The sequence below is a fragment of the Eremomyces bilateralis genome (assembly GCF_010015585.1).
Source record: "Eremomyces bilateralis CBS 781.70 unplaced genomic scaffold P152scaffold_7, whole genome shotgun sequence".
NCBI lineage: Eukaryota > Fungi > Ascomycota > Dothideomycetes > Eremomycetales > Eremomycetaceae > Eremomyces > Eremomyces bilateralis.
The window spans coordinates 843,617-863,431 of NW_022985073.1; the positions used below are offsets into that span (position 1 = coordinate 843,617).

Below are 19,815 nucleotides of genomic sequence, written 5' to 3' on the forward strand. Positions count from 1 at the left end.
AGACTCTAGTAGGGGAGAAAGCCACTAGTTCCCGACGGCTCGGGACGCTCGTACAGGCCCTGGTCACGAACGGGCTGGCACCCCCCCCAGCCTGTGCCATACAATGGAGGTTGAGTTGATAGAAGAAACAGGGGGGGGGGGGGTGCCAGCCCGTTCGTGACCAGGGCCTGTAGCGGGTAGGTTAGAGGTTTAGAGTTGACGAGTCATGGACATCAAAGGCGTGTCTTCGGCTGTCCCTGAGATGCAGTGGTGGCGCTCTACCCCTCTTCCAGTCAGTATTAAATCCCAAAGTCCTGGATATATCATGATCGCATAACATTTCGTTCCCTTGCTCTTGTAGTCGTTAGTGACACTTGCTTCTCGTCATGCCGATACTGGAAATCGATTGGAACGACCGCACCTCGATCGTGGGTGCGGTGCTGGTGGCATATGCTGTGTACTGGGTTTTCGACGTTGTATACCTCCTCTGTTTCCACCCGCTGGCGAAGTTCCCGGGACCGAGGCTCCCGGTGATAACGGCGTGGTATACATTCTACTATGATGTTGTAAGGCCTGGCAGGATGATGTGGGAGATTGAGAAATGGCATAGGAAATATGGTAGGCTCCACAAAGACACCTGAGCTACGACCCTGATGGTAACGGCACTTATGGTGTAGGCCCCATTATTCGGATTAACGCAGACGAGATCCACATCAAGGACTCGCATTTCTACGAGACCTTGTATGCTCCCAAGGGTAGGAAAGCCGATAGATGGGCTCGGTTGAGTACCATGGTCGGAAGCCCAGAGAGCGTGTTCGCGGCTTCGGACTCGAAGACCCATAAAGAGCGCCGAACCCCTTTGAACCCATTCTTTTCAAGAAGCACCGTTTCCAAGCTGGAGCCAGTTTTGCAGGAGAAGGTCTCGAAGCTTGCTACTCGACTGAAGGAGTTCGTTGGGGAAGGTGATGCTGCGCTGGCCAAAGCCCGAGCCGAGGAACGGAGAATCTCAGGCCGGGAGGAGGGATGGACAGGTGGTAAGGAGATCCGGACTCGCGAACCCAAGCCAGACCCAAAAGGCGTCGTACGACTGGATGTAGCCTTTTTCGCGCTCACTCAGGACGTCATCTGCGATTATTCGTTCGCAAAGGACTGGAAGCACCTCGATCATACCCATTTCAATCCCGAAAATAAGGACTCGCAGACCGAAAGCTTGGAGTCAATAGGGTTCATTAGACTCTTCCCAATGTTACCAATATACCTGCAAGAGTTGCCTCGATGGGCCGCTGCCTTGGTTAGTCCGGCTTTCGCGATGCTTTTGGATTCCAAACTCGCTATTCGAAAGGAGATCATCAAAATTATGGAAGGGAAAGTTGAAAAGGAGAGCAAGAGTGACAGAACCGTCTTCGATGCATTAATCAACAGCGACCTTCCACCAGAGCAAAAGTCTTTGAATCGACTGAACGCGGATGGTAATGTGTTGATTATAGCGGGCACAGACACGACGGCCAGAGCTTTGTCGTCCATTCTCTTTTATCTTTTGAAGGACAAGGAAATGTACGCTAAGCTCAAGGCCGCTCTGATGGAGGTGATGCCAGACCCGAACAATGTGCCCCCCTGGGTCGAGTTGGAGAAAATTCCGTACCTGGTAAGATTTGACTTTCAGCTTCTGATTTGAGGATGTCATGGTAACAGAAAATAGTACGGTTGCATGCGCGAAGGATTGAGGCTCTCACATGGTTTGACCAGTCGGCAACCTCGTGTATCCGATCAACCGATCAAGTACCAAGACTGGGAAATCCCACCGAATGTGAGTTCACATCCTTAGCTCTTGTGGTATCGACTAAGCCTGTGAAAGACCCCCGTATCGGAGTCTGCGTACTTCGTTCTCTCCGACCCGGAGATCTTCCCAGAGCCGGAGAAATTCATTCCAGAACGGTGGATGGGGACAGCAGCACAGAGGTCGAATCTCGAGAGATACATGGTGAGCTGGGGCAAAGGCACCCAACAATGCATTGGGATGCAGTACGTGACTCGACTTTTCTCATTAACATGCGGTCGAAACTGACGTACCTTTGAACTAGCCTCGCCACTGCGGAAATCGTGCTTGCTACCGCGGTCATTGTCAGGAGGTTCGAGATGGAGCTCTATCAGACTACATTAGAGGATGTGCAAGTGCACCACGATGCCTTTGTGGCTGCTGTGGTTCCATGGTCGAGGGGTATTCGCGCGGTGTTGACCGAAAGTGTTTGAACTTCCGCGAGTTGGGGATGGGCAAACTCCCAATACTTGGGCTTCTTCATGTGTGGAATTGTACGCCTACATTCGTTTTGCGGGACTCACCTGTTCCGCCTAGCATCAGAAAAGTAGTAAAGACCGAGGGCGCATAGTAGATTAGCTGCTGTAGTCAGTGAAGACGGGTGCTCTAGTTCGACAGTTACTAGTCAATTCACCGGGCGTTTGTCCATCATCCCATGAGTTGCAAGAGTAGATGGGCAAAGTGCCGTTGGCAGTTGGCACATCCAAGCTATGAAAGCCATCCCAACCGAACAAAATCCATCGCGCCACGTCGTCAAACGAGGCGAGCCATCACCTCATCGTAGTAGGTAGGATAGTCACACACCCTGGACTGGAGGTCGGACTTTTTGATGCGGTGTACCTGCACGAACCTGTAGCAACCTGCAGAGTAGTCAAACTGCCGAATGTCTTGGAGTTCCCTCGTTTGTCGAGTTCAAACGAGCACACCGCTGTATATTGTACCTACTTATATAGGTTGATAGGGTTCGGATGAGAACCTGGGATGAGATGATGCAATGAAGTCCATGAAAGACGCCATCAGTTATGACTGGAATGAAAATACGGTGAGGAAACCGTCATGGAAGAAAAATACGCAGACTCAGGTCCGTGTCGAACGAAGCCGTCATGGATATTGGCGTTGCAAACAGATATGGACTGGAGAGATCATGGGAAAGTCTTCATGAGAAGGGATGAAGATCAACAAGGTAAGTTGAGAAGATAGTTTCGTTAGTCTCGTCAGTCGTCAGTATTTGATGATGAAATCCGATATCGAAGCTGGAGGGACGCCGGTCGACGCCGGATGAGAAGTGAGAACAACAGGGGTCGGGAGAGGTGAGAAGCGATTCCGCTAGCAAGGGGGCGCATTGGACACCTCAAGGGCCGAGGGGCAGCTGGAGTCCCTTGCTTGCTTGTTGCAATTGTTGACATCCAAATTTATATCAAGCAATTGTCCGAACACTTCCTGAACTTTTACAATGCGCTGGAATTGGAAAGGATGGCAGACACTAGCTCGGATGATGGCAGTTCGGTATCAGAATTGATCCCTTCGCTCACGGCTCTAGGGACTGGTCCAAACTCCATTCGCGATGATAGACCAGCTGCAGAGATGAGCCTTGGTTTGAGCGCAGATATACGCCCGTCGCTCACACATCGCCTGATACATGACAAGTCAATATTGGTTTTGACTGTATCCGAGGATCGAATATATGCGGGAACACAGAATGGAGAGATATTGGTGCGCTTGGTGAACGCTGTCCATTGGAATCGAGCTGATCTGTCCATAGGTTTTCAGTCTCAAATCCTATGAACGAATTGGGCATATCCAGGCACACAGGGGAAGTGTACTTGGGCTCTGCCTTCGTGAAAAGGAAACCATTATCTTTTCAAGTGCGGCCGACCGTATAGTAAACGTGAGCTCCTCGGATACTCTAGCACCCACCAGCTTGCTCACCAAGTGATTGCTAGGTCTGGTGCACTAAGACACTCCGGAGATTATACTCAATCTACTCGACCTACGATATCGGAGACGTATTCTGCGTTTGCTACTCCTCCAAATCTAAGACCGTCTACCTCGGAGCCCAAAACACAACTATACAAGTATAAACCTACCTTTGAGGCACACGAACCAATAATTGACGGTGTTCAGTGGTATGACCTTCGCGAGAAAGACCGTCGACCTTCGCCACGCCCCTCCGACCATCCTCATTATCGACAAGATCGTTTCTTCGACTCGACCGGTCCCGGTGGCATTCGCACCCCTCGTCTCGAAGTTGAAGACGACCCGCTGGAAGCGCACGGTGGTCAGGCACTTGAGATTGACCCTCAATCCATACATCAATTCGCACATTATGGCTACGTATATTGCATGGTATTGGCTCGTGGCATTCTTCCGAATGCGCCTGCTGATGAAGAGGTGCTGGTATCGGGAGGCGGAGACGGTATCGTTAAGGTTTGGAGCCTCAACGGGAAAGGTTCCGGCCGGATACATGAATTGTATACCCTTGAAGATGGCAGAGAAGAAGGCGACTCTGTCCTGAGCCTTGTCTTGGACGGGGCCTTCCTTTATACCGGCCGATTAGATGGAGACGTGAACGTGTGGGACTTGGAAACAAGACAGCTGGTCAGAACCCTCAGAGTAGACGTCGGTGATGTCTTGACAATGTCTGTCGGTGGTGGACACCTGTTCACTGGGGGGGTAAACGGGACGGTTGAGGTAATATTACAGCCGTTACCCAACAAATCATATACTGACACTGTTCCAGAAATTCAATAGGCAGTATGAGCGTATCTCTAAGTTCCAAGCCCACGGAGGACGCATTCTCTGCTCTGCATTCATCAACCTCAACGGACGGCCAGTATTTGTCACAGGGTCTAATGACAGTACCATCGCAGTATGGGATATTCAGGACTGCATTGACGTTGGAGAAAACAAACGGAGGACGCATAGCGGTAAGAGTCATTTCTGCGATGTAACAAACTCATCTAACTTTAATAGACTACCTGCTAGAGTCATTGCAAGAATTCGTCTCATATCGAACCGTATCTTCCGATTCGCGATTCAAAGGAGATTGCCATCGAGGAGCATCATTTCTTCGGTCCGTCCTGAAAAACTTTGGGGCTACGACGGAATCCCTAAAGTCCGGCGACTCATTCAATCCTGTTATCTATGGACGATTCCGTGGCAATCCCCAAACCGCGACCAAGAGAAAGAAAATCCTTTTCTATGGCCATTACGACGTTATTGCAGCCGATAACTCCCAAGGCAAATGGCTCCGAGAGCCCTTCACATTGTCCGGGATTGATGGGCACCTGTATGGTCGAGGGGTCTCCGACAACAAAGGACCGATAATGGCGGCGATCTACGCTGCCGCACAACTCAATACATCCCAAGCGCTGGAATCGGACATCATCTTCATCATCGAAGGCGAAGAGGAGTGCGGGTCGCGGGGCTTCGCCGAGACGATTCGTCGCAACCGGAAGCTGATCGGGGACGTGGATTGGATCCTCCTCGCAAACAGCTACTGGCTGGACGATGACGTCCCCTGCTTGACGTACGGTCTTCGCGGAGTCATCCATGCTACAGTCCAAGTCGAGTCTGCCCACCCTGATTTACATTCCGGCGTCGACGGAAGTGCCCTTCTCGACGAGTCGCTGAAGGATCTTGTGCTCCTACTGTCAAAGCTAGCCGGGCCTCATGGCCATGTCGAGATTCCAGGTTTCTACGAGCCGATCCTGAAACTCACTCCCGAAGAGCTCGAGCTGTACAACCATATCACCACCACCCTCATTCGTCGCGACCCAGACCTCGGAGACCCCATTCAGCTAGCCACCAGCCTCATGCGCCGATGGCGCGAAGCCTCTCTCACGATCCACCGATTCCACACCTCCGGCCCAGAGAACTCCACCATCATCCCACGGCTCGCCCGCGCCGCGATCTCCCTCCGCCTCGTCCCGAACCAGTCCGCGGAAGCGATCTCGCAACAGCTCGAGTCCTTCCTCCAGGAGCAATTCGCCAGCCTCGGTAGCCAGAACAAGCTCACTGTCGCCATCGACCACCGCGCCGAACCCTGGTTGGGTGACGTGCACAATGAGATCTACCAGACGTTGGAGGAGGGCCTGGTGAAGAGCTGGGGCGACCAATGGGGTCGGCGACGGAGCAGCTTTCACGCGTCGAAATTCGCCGGCGCGAAAGCGAATGGTGACGAGGGGGCTAAGAAAGAGAACATCCCATCCACCGGCCACGTTCCATCCCCCACGACCCGCCCAGCCACCTCGTCCACGCTCTCGCGCACCAGCACCCGCGTCGCCGATCTCGACACCGCGTCCCAACCGGCCGCGAATAGGAGCGGCAACGCCGCGGCCCCCGAATCGCCCATCGCCGAGACCAGCCGCGAGCCGGCGCCGTTCGCGCGCCCACTGTACATCCGAGAAGGCGGGTCGATCCCCGCGATCCGGTTCTTGGAGACGGAGTTCGATGCGCCAGCGGCACAGCTGCCGATCGGGCAGGCGAGCGATTCGGCGCATCTGGACAACGAGCGGATCCGGCTGGTGAATCTGATGAAAGGGAAGGAGGTGTTTGAGTATGTTTTCCGGGAGTTGCCGCGACGGTGAGTCGGTCGCGGTTCTGTGGGTAGCATAGGCGTTTTGATGATTGATAAATTGAGGGGTTGGTTTGGGAACGGGAGTCAAAAGTTGGCTCCTGATGTTTTCGGGACCGTGATCGGGAGATTCAGCGTTATGGGGTTATTCTGGATGACGATATAGATACCCTACAGCAATAGAATTGGCTTCACCGCTGCCTACTGTACCTTATGGCATAAGACGCTACTTTGACATCCTACCGCGATCATATTCTTATTGTGGCTAAGAACTATCTCCTTGATTCATGATGTCTGGTCTATTCGTGGATGCAATGTCCTTACCTATATTCGCTCTCGTGACTTCTATGTTCTCCCCTTCGACAAGGTTTGGAGTTGATTTCGATACGGAAGCGAACGAGGAAAGAGGTGATGCGCATATCTACGTCGCGTCAAACGGCCATATCATCGCGACTGTGATCCGGACGCTCTTTCTTGTGCAAATCTCTCATAGCAGCTGCGCATCGCACGCTACCTTGACGGCGGCTTCTCCCGCCCTACACTGGTCGGCGCCACGTGCAAAAAGCCTCATGATAGGCTGTGTTCCGGCACATTTAAAACTAGATTTAGTCCACGGGAAGTGCCAACGGAGTGCGGGAGGACTGGAGCCAGCGGGTAGCGGACCCAGATCCAAACGAAAAGTCCCCAAAAACGCAGATGTACTCTACGCGATTCAGACAGTGCTCACTGGACACGGTACAGGCCAAACAGCAGCAGACAGTGTACCATGGAGCGGTCGGTCGTACCCGGCGAGAGGCGCGCCATGAAACGGGGAGAGACGGGACAAAAAGGACGTCAGGAGCCGAGCTCGAACGGCGGCAATTGGTACCTGTCAAAGCACAGCACGAGACTCTGAGACAATGCGTTACCCGTGGTGGTACCAGCACCGCAAGACAGAGTGGTGAAGGGTACCACGGCATAGAAAACGGAGGAGGGAGAGCTCAGAGAAGACGAGAAGAGATCCTTCGACGAGCACGACCGCATTGGAGGGTCGTTGGAGGGGGCCACCAGGCCACACAATCGGGCTCACACAGTGCAACATTCGGGTGGTAGAGATCCTCTGCGTTGGCGCCAGTCGCAACCAAATGTTCCGAACGAAAACCGGGAGTGGTTGGACGATAGAGAAGCCCAAAGAGATATGCGCTGCGTTGGCATGATGGGACTTGAGTGAAACGGTCAAACGGAACGCGCTTTTGGTATGGGAGAGCCAATGGATCCGGCGGGAAATTCGTCATGCTGAGTCGCGTTCGTGACAAAGTGACTGGTCTACGATATCATCAATAGTCCAATACACGAGAGCGACGATCACCACAGATGGCGCGAATGCGTGGTGTTTTTCTCGCACTAAGAGTGAATGGGATATTGCCTCCTTTTCAATCTATCGACTTTTGCGATATTGACAAGGCAAATAACCTTTCCTCGTGGGATGTTCGTATTTGTTTAATGAAACCACTGGCTTATTGGGCGGCAGGGAGAGTGAAGAGTGTCGATCTCAAGTAAATTGGCTGATGGCCCATCGCATGGTTGGCCTGGTGAAGTTGGTGAGTCCCGCCTGTGTCCTGGTCACTGCCGCTCGGCGTTATTTTGGCCTCTTGGCAAGTGCCTTTAGCGGATGGAAAGCGAAATGAGCCTCTTCGTCGCTCCTTCCCTCCACGCTCTAATGACTCCAAAATCCAACAGTCCAACAGCAATCACCGAGTTGGTCACCGACAAGTGGCAACGGCCAGTTGCGGGTTGGGGGACCAGTCCTTTATTGCTGCCCACATCCAAGTGACTTGTTCAAGCTCTAACAGTGGGTTCTCAACAGAATAAAAATCTTCCCGGAATAATATCTGCATCGGCAATGCGACGCGGAGAGGAGAAAATGTTGGATTTCCGCCTTGCCACGATTTCGTGTTGGGGATGTTAGAGGAATGTTGGAAGGATCTGATGATGTGAGGCCGGGGGGCAATGCCACCAATGAGGCGTCCAGGCACCGCGCTTAGACCAAGGGGATCCGTCCAATCAAACCTGGGGTGCTGAAGGCAATTTCCCATTTCTTAATTTCCGTCGGACGCGCTAAACTTTATCTAGGGCCCCTGTTCCGAAATATCCCTGTTACGCTCTGATTTGCTGGACAAGCCCGTGTCGCTCTTTCCCTGTCTCGGTGTCGCTCATTCTCTCTCTCGTGTCCTGTGTTTGCTGGTCGCTTCCTCTCTTCTCTCGCCCTTCTGCTCTCTCTCTTCTCTCTCTCACCCATCCAATCTTTACACTCTTTTACTCTCGCAACAACTCCTCTCTCTGCTCTTCGCTGTCATCGCTGGTGCGATCGCTCTCTGTCACTCATTTGATATCGAAACAATCGATCAATTTCCAACTCTACGCCTTGCGCGCATCCTGTCGCTTCAAACACCGATTCCGTATAGCTCCAAGCTCACAGCTGTCGCTCGAACACCAACGTCAACAAACCGCCTTCGCTCGACGCATCGCAATCGCACCGCGACAGACAACGCATTCAGCACGAATTCATTCGATTGAATAGCTTCTCCGGCACTAGACCTTGTCGCTCTCTGTCAATACTTTACTGCGCGACCCTCAATTGGCACGTCTCTCCGATCGTGTACAAATCATCACCAAGCAAACACCACCACATTCCACATCGACCAACTCACCCGACAACCGTTTCGCATACCTCTCAGCCACGATGCGTTTCTCCACGATCATCCTCCCTCTCCTCTCCATCCTCGCCCCCGCCGCTCTCGTCGCTGCAGATGATGCCTCCACCTCCTGCTCGACCCTGACCTCCACCCGCACCGTTGTCCGTGTCGTCACCGAGACTCATACCGGATCCCCGTCCGCTACGCAGAACTCCACCTCCGCAGCCCCGACGCATGCCAGCGCCTCGTTCAAGCCCAGCGGCAACGGCACCGCCACGAAAACCCCCACCGGATCCGCTCCATCAGCCAGCGGCCAAGTTCCGTTCCCTGGCGCGGCTGGCCAACTCCTCGTGCCGCAGATCATGGTCGGCGTTGCCGCAGTCGGTGCTGGCTTCATGTTCTTATAAGTCACGTCATTCGGTATGACAGTAGCTGAGACGATGAGGGATCGGGCTCTGGCTGTCGAATACTAGACGAGAAGGAGTTGACGCGTCACGACTACGAAGAATCTTCCATGATGGCTTCATCATACCCCACACTATGTTTTCATGGTTTCTGTTCCTTCGAACATTTCTCAGCCGAGGCTTTTCGCGCTGTTACCCAATATCCTGCCCTCGGCGAGGCGCTTAAGCTTCTGCAGTGAATACCCCCCTTTTCCCAAGCGTTCTTTTCTCTTTGCCTCGATCGCTCTCGTCTGCGTTGATCGTCCATCACCTGTTATCGGATGGCTGGAATGCAGCGCGACTTGTACGCGTCGATGGCTATCACTTCTATTCTTCTCTTTCTCGGTTGATCGGCAAGCGTTCGCCGGTTGCGTCAAAACGCTGGCTGGTGCCCGAGTTTTCGCTTTGCATTCCCTTCCCTTGTACGTTCATGTGTCGTCGCGACCAGTGCGTGCATCGGGACAGCATGCTCGATACCGCGACTTTGTTCGACTGTGGCCTGCCCGCAGCTTTATGCATGGCGGCCCTGTCTCATACCTTGTTTTCCCTTGTCTTTTCTACCTGAACATGGTTCGCCCCGTAAGAGTGTTAAAGCTTAACTTGTAAGGGGAGCCCCACCGGGGAGTATGTCTGGAAATGGGCTGGGTGTGTAGGTAGATCAATTAAACCAAAATAAAAAAACCAAAAAACCTCAACCTTGGTTGCGTAATGTGCATATGATCTGCCCGTGACCTACCCTTCATGTACAGACTACATAGCCGACCCGTTCCCTGCAAGCATCACGCATAACCGTCCCCATTCGGGCCTATCCACACAATGAAGTACGATGTGACCCTCTATTCTTGATCGCAACAACGTTTCTTCATGCATCTGCATCCTCAACGAAGCTTGACTGCAGTCCAACAGAGTCGCGAACGATCGCGCCCATGCAAAGAGTCGCCCCAAACAAATCCATGGATCCACGGGGTTGTCTTGATACGTGGGTTTATCCTTAAACTTCATCGGTTGACGTACACCCTTCGGTTCACGGCTCTTCACATCTCGTAGATTTCGAATCCTCTATCTTGCGGGTGTTCACAATCAGAAGAGTTACAGATGGCTGAGGGGGCCGATGTGCTCGATGGAATATCGTATATAGGGCTAAAGCGGCTCATCCATGATGAATTATCACATATTACTGATATGCCGCGCATTACACAATGTTCCTCTCTTCCATGAAGCTCAGCTCTGCCTAAACAGACCATGACTTCCCTCATAAGGATGAGTTGCAGCTAATGATACAGCATGATATCACATATTTCGGCATCATATATCCATCGTTGCGGCGAGCAGGTGTACATATTGAGCGATAACCCCTCGTTAGGTAGGCTTCTTGCACTTCCGGAATGTTTCGTGAGTGGGTGTACTCTTCAGCCTTTGGCTGCATGATTATAGATGGCCTCTGGTTTAGTTGTCAGTCTTCTATCCGACTGTACCTTGCTAATAACCAGACAAAAGTGAATGTCTACCAAATGAAGCTTTCCGTTCCCTTGATATCGATCCCATTCAGAGCCGACTATCCTCCATGAAAGCATAAACTAACCCATTGCGATCCTTCGCCACTACCTGTCTACCTCCTAGTCGCATCGCCATCTCATGAGCACGCATATACGGCCTACAGTTCCAGAGATCAAGCCACCAAACCAACATGATGTTGACCGGCAAAAAGAAATCACATCCAGAAATTTGGAAGAAGAAGAAAAAAAAAGATAGCTCAGGACGGCCTCGATCCGTCGACCTTCGGGTAAACTCATTCACAAACTGTGTATGAGCCCAACGCGCTAAACCCACTGCGCCACTGAGCTGTTGATGAATTATTTTAGCGAAAATTTTACTTTATCGGAGCTTAGTTAATCCCTGCTCGTTCTCCTCGACCATCCTGGTTGCTCCGCCACGGCCTACGGGGTTTCAACAGCTCGAGAATCAGTATCAAGTTGCCCTTTGATTCAGCCCTTCCCCTTCTGAAGTTTGATTAATTACCATGATTTCTATTAAATTTATCTATGGCCGGGAAAATACTACACCCTATACTTTAAGCGCATGGATCAAGCCATAGAATTAAGTTGTTGATTCTCGTTGCAACCTTGATGGTTCGCCGGGGCCACTTACAGCAGCGCATTTTATCCCTAGATAAAGTAGAGATACAAGAGCTGCAACAACATGGTGATATCTGTCATACTTAGGATCTCTTTGAGATTCCCATTCGGATAGAACCCAAGGTCGACGTACTCCTTCGGGGGACCGATGGAGACGCATTTCACGCTCAGAGGGTAGCTGCCGAGAGTGAGATAGATACCCGCTTCAGTTTCGCAGACTCCGAGATTTTGACAGGTTATGCTGGGTCATCATCAAATATATGGCATTCTTTCCTGGCAATATTTCCGATTCGATAGGTTTTGACGCCCATGCCCACCATGAGTTCTCGTGGCGGTGTAGCGGTCAAGTAGAGTATGCGCCCGGTGAGGTCTGTCCCTAATTTTCATTTGGTCTTCACATCGTTGTTCGTTGCCATATAAAGGTAGCATGGGAGGGATGCGGGAGCAGGGCTAGAATCAGACGTCCAAGGCGAAAAGCTGCAGGATGCGAGATTGGAAGCGCCAAGATAGGGGTATATCGAACTGCTACCCCGACGAATAAGCTATGCGGTGATATTTAGTTGTCACTCATACGCTGATGCGGAACCTCGACACGACACATTGAGACTACGAAACTGGAAGATTGCGGAATTTGAACAATATTCTTGATTTAGCTCGCTGCTCGCAAGCGTAGTATTTCGGGGTATCAAATGTCAGTACCTGAACATATTTGGGATCGGATAAATGATCAAAGCTCATCTGAATCGTATCCATCGTCATGCATGAGCGCTGGATACGTTCGCGACCGCAGATCTCGTTCTAGGCCACCGTCGGATTCAGGGTCAACATACCCTGTGTGCAAAGTTAGCAAGTCAAGCCCAAAACGATGATATATTGGAAGTGAAGACTCACCTTCTCCTCCAAACAGGCTCAAAACCACCGGTAAGAACACCAGCGCATGCGTCGCCGCAAACACCACCAAGGCTACCCATATCCTGAAATAGTAAACTTCGAAGATCTTACTCCGCGTGAACGCCAACACGCAAACGCCCACGAACTTCGTGACCGTAATCCCCGTGAAAACACTAGCTCCTACGTTGACCAGGGCACTCCACGCCCTCACATCCTTGCCGCGGAACTTGTGTCGCGGCGCCCGCTCCATGACCGTGACGGATGGGAACGCGAAGGCGCGAGCGATGTGCGCGCAGAATTCGACGCCGATGCCGACGGAGATGACCAGGTTGACGAGGGAGACGGCGTTGAGCGAGACGCCGGCGATGGCCATGAAGCCGACGATGTCAATGAGGATCATGGCGACAGTGACGGTGACGACGAGACCGGTCTGAAGGGAGCCGAGGAAGATGGTGGTGAGGACGAGGATGATGGCGAGGGCAGAGCCGAGGAGGGCGCAGGAAAGTCGGACGATGGAGAGGTATTGGTCGAAGAAGATGTAGAAGGCGGAGTAGGGGAAGACGGTGGTGCCTGTATGCTCGGAGATCTCGGATGCGATACGGCGTGCGCTGGAATAGGCGTCGATGAAATCGGATTGGCTTTTGAGCGGCGTGTGAGATGTTCGGAAATGGGACGCCGGGATGGTCAGGCGCTCATGGTCGATGACAATGGCGCTGCCATACGCTGCTTTCCCAGCGAGAGGGCAGTCGGCTGTTGTTGGCGCTTCGAGCCACCTGTTCAGGTAGTGCACGAATTCTTGTCCCTCGGGCATCCCCCAAAGTGTCCGATTCCATGGTGGGTCGCGATGGGCGAAGCAGGTATCTCTCCCATCCACGCAACAGCTCTCGAATGACGGATCTAGCCATTGCAGATAGTCATCAACCCACACCGCTGCGGAAGATGCAATGTGAGACACATCTGGTCGTTTGCTTTCTTGCTCCAGGATGTTGGACAAAGAAAACGACTGGCAAGTGGTGAAGTGGCCGCAGAGCTCCTGCTGGTGCCTTCTCTCAGTCACGTTCAGGTCCTGGGCGACGAAGTAGACCGGTGGTCCGACATCGAAGTAGGCGTAGAAGTCGTTAAAATAGGGGATCAAATATGAATCGCTGGGAATGGCGATACGCTGATCCAGCCCAAGTTCGACCTTCGGAATCAAAGCTAGGCCAACGGTAAATATTCCTAAGAAGAAGGTGATGATGCCAACTTTCGTCTTCTTGCCTAGGAGTGCCGGAGCATAGTGTTTCCTGATGAACCTCTCGAGCCCGCCTTCTTCATCCACGCCGTACGCTGCGTGGTTATTTCCAACACTGCTATCTGAGCCCCTCACCTTCAGGCAAGGGAAACAGTCGGCACGGCCAGCCTCCACCCTTTGCTGGTTGAGCGCTAGGACGGCGACAAACAGAGTAATCTGCAAAAGGGCGTTCAGGAGGACTGCGCCAGCAGCATAAGCCGCAAAATTGCGAACGGCAGGCATGTCAACGGCGGCACCTAGCGCAAACGCGACTGTCTCAGTGGATGCTGACAGGAGAATGCTGGGCCCAATGCGGCCCATGGCTCGGCCGATCCGTTCGGGAATCGGAGCATCCCCATAATTGACATTCACACGTTCGAACTCATGCACGATCAGGAAGATGTTGTCGACACCGATGGCAAGGACCAAGAACGGGATGACTTCGGCGATGATGAGGGTGACTTTGACTCCACATGCCGAAAAAAGGCCCACGGAGGCGGAAACAGACATGAGCACGATGACAATGCCAACAATGCCAAGCATGAACTTGGACTGAACAAGAGCATCGGCTGGATACCGAAGAATAGTCCGCGCTGCTAGAGTGGTCGAGCCGAGCGCCAAGGAGGCGTACAGAAACATGATGATATAGCTGATCACCACAATCTTGGCATCGGTATTCGTGGACTTGTTCAGCTCTTCTTCAAGGCTGATCTCCGTATTGAAAGATAGTCGAAGGCCACGATCTCGAGCCTCGGCTTGCACAGCAAGGAGTAGGTTCTTGAGGCTCTTCTCCCAATCCATGGTGTCAGTGAGTTTTGATGAGCCTTCGGGGTGGTTATTCACAACCCATGTTATGATCAACGACTTTGCATCAGCCACGCTCTTGTTATACCCGCCGAACACCATTTTCGGATCAAGGGGTTGTTGAAATTGCGGCAGGCAGTCCACAGGAGACTCGGCACATTTCTCGAGTTGGCTTTCCCAGCGGATCGGATCCACATTTGCGAAGGAGCCGCCAAAGTAACCGGTGACTGATTGAACAATGCAAGCATCTTCAACAGGCTTGAAGCAGACATCATCGAACATAGCGCCGGCATCGAGAGAGATGAGACGTTGAACTCGGTTTTCGACGTCAAACCACCAGCCGAGCGTGTCGTAGCTCAGCACCGGTCCAGGCCCAAATGGCGACGTGTCGTTGACCAAGAAAGCCTGCTCAGCACGGTAGAACGGGCCGAAATTGGTATCGAAGAACTGCTTTTCCTTTGCTGCCGCCGAGTCTGGAGACACCCACAGTCGAACGGGGTTGGTTTCGATCGCGAAATTGATCCAGCCCAGGCTCAAAAGCGCAACAACGAGGACACTTGACAGGATCGTGACTGCTGGAAACTCGGCGCAAAGATAGCCAAGTCGATTGAAGAGCCGGTCGCAGACGTTGTTGAGGTAATACTCCCTCTGTGGCCGGTCCACCATCCCGGCGGAATGAAGGACATCGCCCTCGTCCTCATCATCGCTTGGTGCGGTATCTTGCAGTAGCTGCAACCTCTCATTCTTTGCCTTGGAGTGTTTCTGATACGCAACATGTCCGGATATGGCAAGGATTAATAGCAAGATCAGGACGGAGTAGACGATGATGACCGCAAATGAGAGGCATGGGAGCACCCCGACGTGGCAATAATGCGCCCCGGATACTTCTGGAAGCTTTGGGCACGTCGCTGGACAATCCACGCAAGCGCAGCGATATCGCTCGTCCTCATCGTTGCATTGCTTCGGCTTGTCATCCATGGTCGTCATCCCGGGGAATTCCTTCTCGTCTGGATTAGGAAAGTTCATCTGGAACGGGCTTCCACCGAACTTCTTCTCGCCGAGAAAGTTCAGGAAATGCGAGAAATCCTTTGCGCCGCCGCCGATCAGGTCCATCGCCTTCATCCCGGCGCCGAATTTGACATCTTTGCAGCTATCGTAGAACCCGCCGCCGTAGCCGCTGGACACCAGGTTGTCAAGCTCCGTCACGAGATATTTGTCACTCTTCGGCGCCACGTCGGTGACGTTTAGGAACAGTGATTGATCTGGTGAGCAGGTAAAGGTACAGAAGAGGTTGAAGAAGTTCGCTTCACAAGCCGGACATGCCGAGATGACTTGGTCAGCGCGCTTTAAATTCGTCGCAAGGACATCGATCTACCCGCACGTTAGCATACCAAATCACATTCCCGAACCAATCCATGTGTATAGACATCCATACCTGCTCCTCCAAGCAACAAACCGGCCCATCCGCCCACTTCTCCCCGCACAACTCCACCAACTTTTCCCTTGCCGCGGACGTCGGATCCCCCGCAAGCCCATTGTCCGGACACGGGAGATCCGATCCAAAAAATCCTTGCTTGCCGCAGTGGCCCCGAACCGCGCAGCGACCAGCTTCGTGCTTAGTGGTCCAGCTGGGCGCCGCGGCGGAGGCGGAGGCGATCTGGAGTGCGGTTACGGCGAGCAGCGGCCATCGGAGGAGCCGCCGCATGGCGAAGGGAGAGATCCGAGCGAAGGGATATGAAAGGGAGGTGGAGCGCGATTGCGCTTTATGATGTGCGGTCGTCCAGGAGCTTCGGGATCGGGTGGATCTCGTCGGATGGTTCTAGGTGTGGCGTTGATCAGGTGCTTCGGAGCGCGAGGAAGCTGTAGGTACGCCAATAAGCGGGAATGGAGCGACTGTGGTGACGAAGTACGTTATGAGGATAAGGAGAGGTGATTCTGTGGTTCTCGAGATGAGCTGGTAATGAAGGAATACGTCTGTCGCCTGAGGATGGGTGATGTTGTGGGATGAGGTGGATGGCTGGATGCTTAGCTCGGCCCCAGCGCCGACGTCACTATTGGCGGCAGCTGGCAAGCCCTAACAAGGCACCGTATTTATTACCTACTGTATTACGGCTTACCATATTCCGGATATTGGTTCCTGACGATCCATGCATGGCATAAACCGGAGATCTGAGGGCACGGGTCTCATATTCTATACATCAATGTTGATGAACTGATATCTAATGTGCCGTGGTGTTTCGAGATTGAGCCGACCTAGACATCTTAGCCCCCCACACATTCGTACTGATATCCGACAGAAGCTGATTTCGAATGCACTCGACCTTTTATACCTAAGGCAACGCTAAGCTTTCATGGCTATGTTCCACCTGTCTAGAATACACATTGCTTGCATGGTGAGTCCAGAGAGAACCGATCTCTGGGGCAAAACCAAGCCGAGTATATCGCCAGACCAGCACTTTCGTCCTCATCCTCCGAAGCAAACAGAACTAAGAGATATCGCCGACGAAAGAGAAAATTACAGGAACGGCAGCGTATTGACGTAGTGCAGTCCAAATGGATTCGCCGGAGACAAGAAAAGCAGGCTGGGCTGACCATCTAATTCAAACCGGCGCGCAGGCAACCGAATGGGCGAACGACGCCCGGGAAATGCACTGCCTGTAACATCCAGAACTCCTTGCAGACGTCGCGCTTAGCTGTCGCCGCCAGTCGGCGCCGGACTCGCGGCGGCGCTCCCTCCTTCTTTGTTGGCCGAGTTGCCTCCACGACCTCCCCGGCCACGTCCACGGCCTCGATCGCCGCGGCCTCGGAACGCGCCTCGTCCTCCACGTCCACCTTCGCTATCGCTGGCTCCTCCGCTACGATAGCCACTTCCGGAGGGTCCACGTCCGCCGTAACCGCGAGGGAATCCTCCCGACCGGAAGATCGAGAAGGCGGGTTTGCCGTCACCTCCAGATCGCTTGAATTCCTCGGGGATGCGATCAAGCGCTTCGGTGGTCTCCTCCACCGAGCTGAAATGCAGGACATGAGCGCCGCTCATACCGGCCTTGGTCATCTTGATGATCTTGGGACGGTCCACTTCGGAAACGATGTTGCGGACTTCCTCATCTTTTCCATTGCGGACGAACAGGGCGAAGATCTTGGGCAGCTCTCGGGGGGCCGACTCGGTCTTGCCCTGAGGCTCGTGTTCTCCTGAGGCGGTACCATTCAGTTTCGACTCCTCACCCTTCTCGGTCGCAGGTGGGGTTGCGGACGCTTGTCCGGGGGAAGCACCTTGCGCAATCTGTTGCGGGGTTGTCGGCTTCCCTTGATCTTTCGGACCCGGGGATGGGCGGAGGGGCATTTGCTGGGCGCCAGGAGCCCGAGGTTGCGAAGGAGACGCTTGTTGCGGCCTGCCATGCTGGGCGGGGGGCGGACCTTGCTGGCCGCGCGGCTGTGACACCGGAACAACGGGCGCAGCAGCAGGAGCGGACTGGGCCGGGGCACCGTGTCCTCCTTTGCCACGATGAGAGAAGTTGAAGCCTTGTGCCCGCATTTCTGTGCCGATTCGTCCATCCTGGATGTCCAAGACAAGCCAGCCATAGGCAGCATCGGCGAGATTGAAGTTCCACATGTTCTTGAATGCGCTCTCGTCAACCTGGCCAGGCCCGGTTTGTCCACCGAAGGGGTTTCCGCCATTCGCAACGCTGGGCATCTTGCTGATGATTTCGATGGCGAGTTGCAGGAGCTGCTGCTGGGCATCGTTGTCTGAGATAGCGGGTTCAACCTCGGTTTTAACTGTCTCCCACACGTCATTAAAGGACGCTTTCGATGCAGCCAGCTTGCCACGATAGTGATCGAGGGTAGGGTTGACGCTGAATTCGTTGTACGAGCTGCCGTAACGGAAGTGAAGTCCCGCGGAAATGGAGAAGTCGGCCTTCAACGTCACAGCAAGCTGGTTTAAAAGACCTTCGCGTGCTGGAGACGCGTGCGTGATGAAGATGCGCGTCTCGGTCGGATCGTACACTCGGTTCGCCGTATCCACAAGTTCTCCCATCTGCAATAGGGTTGTCCACATCGTCCCTTGGCCACCCGCAATTGTCGTTCGTCCTTCACCGTTGTCGAAGAGTTTGTGCATGACAAGAGCGCCACCAAGACCCAGAAGGCGAAGCTTAACTCCGCCAATCTCTAGCAGCCTCGACATGCTCTCATCCACGACATGAAGGTTATGGACGTTGTACTCTCCGGACCGAATCTTCTCCAAGACTTGCACATCTTCACATGCACCCCAGACTGTGTAGACCGGGACATTGAGAGTGTGGGTCTTGTTGAGGAACATGGGGAGCTCGGACAAGGGAAGTTGGTCTCGTGGAAATCGTTCTTTAAGGGGTTGTGAGGGGACCGATTGGCTGATTTGCTTTTTCATGTTCTCGCTCAACAACGGTGAGTACTGCGCGACATGACGAAGGGTCCTAAGCAATGTTAGTGATGCCTTCAACCATCCGCAGACATGGAAACGCGAACTCACTTCTCGGCGATTCGATCAATGGAGTGGTCATCGTAGAAACCAAAATCACCGGTGTGAATGATGATATTGGCTCTAGCCTCTGCGGCCAGCTCGTTCAAAGAGCGCAGATTCCCTGACAAATATATATTAGATATGCATCGGGATATATGGAGCGGTTGAACACACCTCTCACGTCGGCAATGCATAGGATGCGCGTGCTGCCTTGATGAATGATGCGACCTTGGTTGGGAAGTAGAGGAGTAGCTCCAGGCGTTGGTCCACTTGGGGCAGCGCCATTCGGAAGGTAGCCATGGCCGTAAGGGCGGCCTTGGTTTGCGGTTTGCTGTGTCGCAAACGGACGGTTAGTCAAGTCCCAATGATGATGGAAGGCCATAGGAACAAATCCTTGTGGAGGAGATCTTACCGAAGCCATTTGAGTGCACGGAAGGAGATGATATCTGTCAAACTTGATCGAAAAGTGTGGTTGGGAATTTCGGAGTGGGACCGGGGAATGCGGAGATTTTGAGCTGATATGGCTGGTGTGTGGAATCACGAGAAGTGATAGCGAACCACGTGGGGGATTTGGGATAGTGAGGACTGATGAGAGGGTATCGTAAACAACAAGAAGCGAGAAGTGAATTAATGGCGATGGGATGAGGGGGAATCGCGGTGTAAACGGATGGGAACAAGTCAAAAATGAAGAGCTTCTCTACGGTGAAAGAGTCGGACGTGAAGTTGGGGAT

The 19,815-nt window shown here is 53.1% G+C and overlaps 7 protein-coding genes across 7 annotated transcripts; 5 read left to right on the plus strand and 2 right to left on the minus strand.

Annotated features, from left to right (window-relative positions):
* Positions 1-285: 285 nt before the first annotated feature.
* Positions 286-2,229, plus strand: P152DRAFT_434465 (putative cytochrome P450; the record flags this gene model as incomplete). Its single annotated transcript, XM_033677489.1, has 6 exons — positions 286-597; positions 657-931; positions 1,043-1,624; positions 1,679-1,786; positions 1,835-2,001; positions 2,061-2,229. Exons 1-6 carry the CDS (start codon positions 366-368, stop codon positions 2,227-2,229), a joined length of 1,533 nt encoding a protein of 510 aa, XP_033535037.1. The 5' UTR covers positions 286-365.
* A 1,150-nt stretch (positions 2,230-3,379) lies between these two features.
* Positions 3,380-6,384, plus strand: P152DRAFT_465993 (WD repeat-containing protein; the record flags this gene model as incomplete). The annotated part of the gene is made up of 6 exons (XM_033680671.1): positions 3,380-3,508; positions 3,558-3,683; positions 3,739-3,870; positions 3,920-4,486; positions 4,536-4,722; positions 4,769-6,384. 6 exons carry the CDS (start codon positions 3,380-3,382, stop codon positions 6,382-6,384), a joined length of 2,757 nt encoding a protein of 918 aa, XP_033535038.1.
* Positions 6,385-6,609: 225 nt separating this feature from the next.
* On the plus strand, positions 6,610-7,463 carry P152DRAFT_513640 (uncharacterized protein; the record flags this gene model as incomplete). Its single annotated transcript, XM_033682810.1, has 2 exons — positions 6,610-7,069; positions 7,113-7,463. Exons 1-2 carry the CDS (start codon positions 6,659-6,661, stop codon positions 7,461-7,463), a joined length of 762 nt encoding a protein of 253 aa, XP_033535039.1. The 5' UTR covers positions 6,610-6,658.
* A 1,630-nt stretch (positions 7,464-9,093) lies between these two features.
* P152DRAFT_473135 (uncharacterized protein) lies at positions 9,094-9,453 on the plus strand (the record flags this gene model as incomplete). Its single annotated transcript, XM_033681207.1, has 1 exon — positions 9,094-9,453. The coding sequence occupies one exon, from the start codon at positions 9,094-9,096 to the stop codon at positions 9,451-9,453; it is 360 nt and encodes a 119-aa protein (XP_033535040.1).
* On the plus strand, positions 9,439-10,195 carry P152DRAFT_317707 (uncharacterized protein). Its single transcript, XM_033675198.1, has one exon. The coding sequence runs from the start codon at positions 9,595-9,597 to the stop codon at positions 10,093-10,095; it is 501 nt and encodes a 166-aa protein (XP_033535041.1). The 5' UTR covers positions 9,439-9,594; the 3' UTR covers positions 10,096-10,195.
* A 2,053-nt stretch (positions 10,196-12,248) lies between these two features.
* P152DRAFT_481501 (multidrug efflux transporter AcrB transmembrane domain-containing protein) lies at positions 12,249-16,581 on the minus strand. Its single transcript, XM_033681825.1, has 3 exons — positions 16,025-16,581; positions 12,516-15,960; positions 12,249-12,455 (listed from the first exon to the last, which is right to left on the minus strand). Exons 1-3 carry the CDS (start codon positions 16,292-16,294, stop codon positions 12,352-12,354), a joined length of 3,819 nt encoding a protein of 1,272 aa, XP_033535042.1. The 5' UTR covers positions 16,295-16,581; the 3' UTR covers positions 12,249-12,351.
* Positions 16,582-17,278: 697 nt separating this feature from the next.
* On the minus strand, positions 17,279-19,466 carry P152DRAFT_395158 (uncharacterized protein; the record flags this gene model as incomplete). Its single annotated transcript, XM_033676290.1, has 3 exons — positions 17,279-19,037; positions 19,094-19,205; positions 19,259-19,466. The coding sequence occupies 3 exons, from the start codon at positions 19,464-19,466 to the stop codon at positions 17,279-17,281; spliced, it is 2,079 nt and encodes a 692-aa protein (XP_033535043.1).
* Between the last annotated feature and the right edge of the window lie 349 nt (positions 19,467-19,815).

Excerpts from the sequence above, each read along its gene's own strand:
- P152DRAFT_317707 (XM_033675198.1), top strand. The coding sequence starts at position 9,595 with ATGGTTTCTGTTCCTTCGAACATTTCTCAGCCGAGGCTTTTCGCGCTG.
- P152DRAFT_481501 (XM_033681825.1), bottom strand. The coding sequence starts at position 16,294 with ATGCGGCGGCTCCTCCGATGGCCGCTGCTCGCCGTAACCGCACTCCAG. Across the intron at positions 15,961-16,024 it reads TTTGTTGCTTGGAGGAGCAG|ATCGATGTCCTTGCGACGAA; the intron begins GTATGGATGTCT and ends ACGTGCGGGTAG. Across the intron at positions 12,456-12,515 it reads GAGCCTGTTTGGAGGAGAAG|GGTATGTTGACCCTGAATCC; the intron begins GTGAGTCTTCAC and ends CTTTGCACACAG.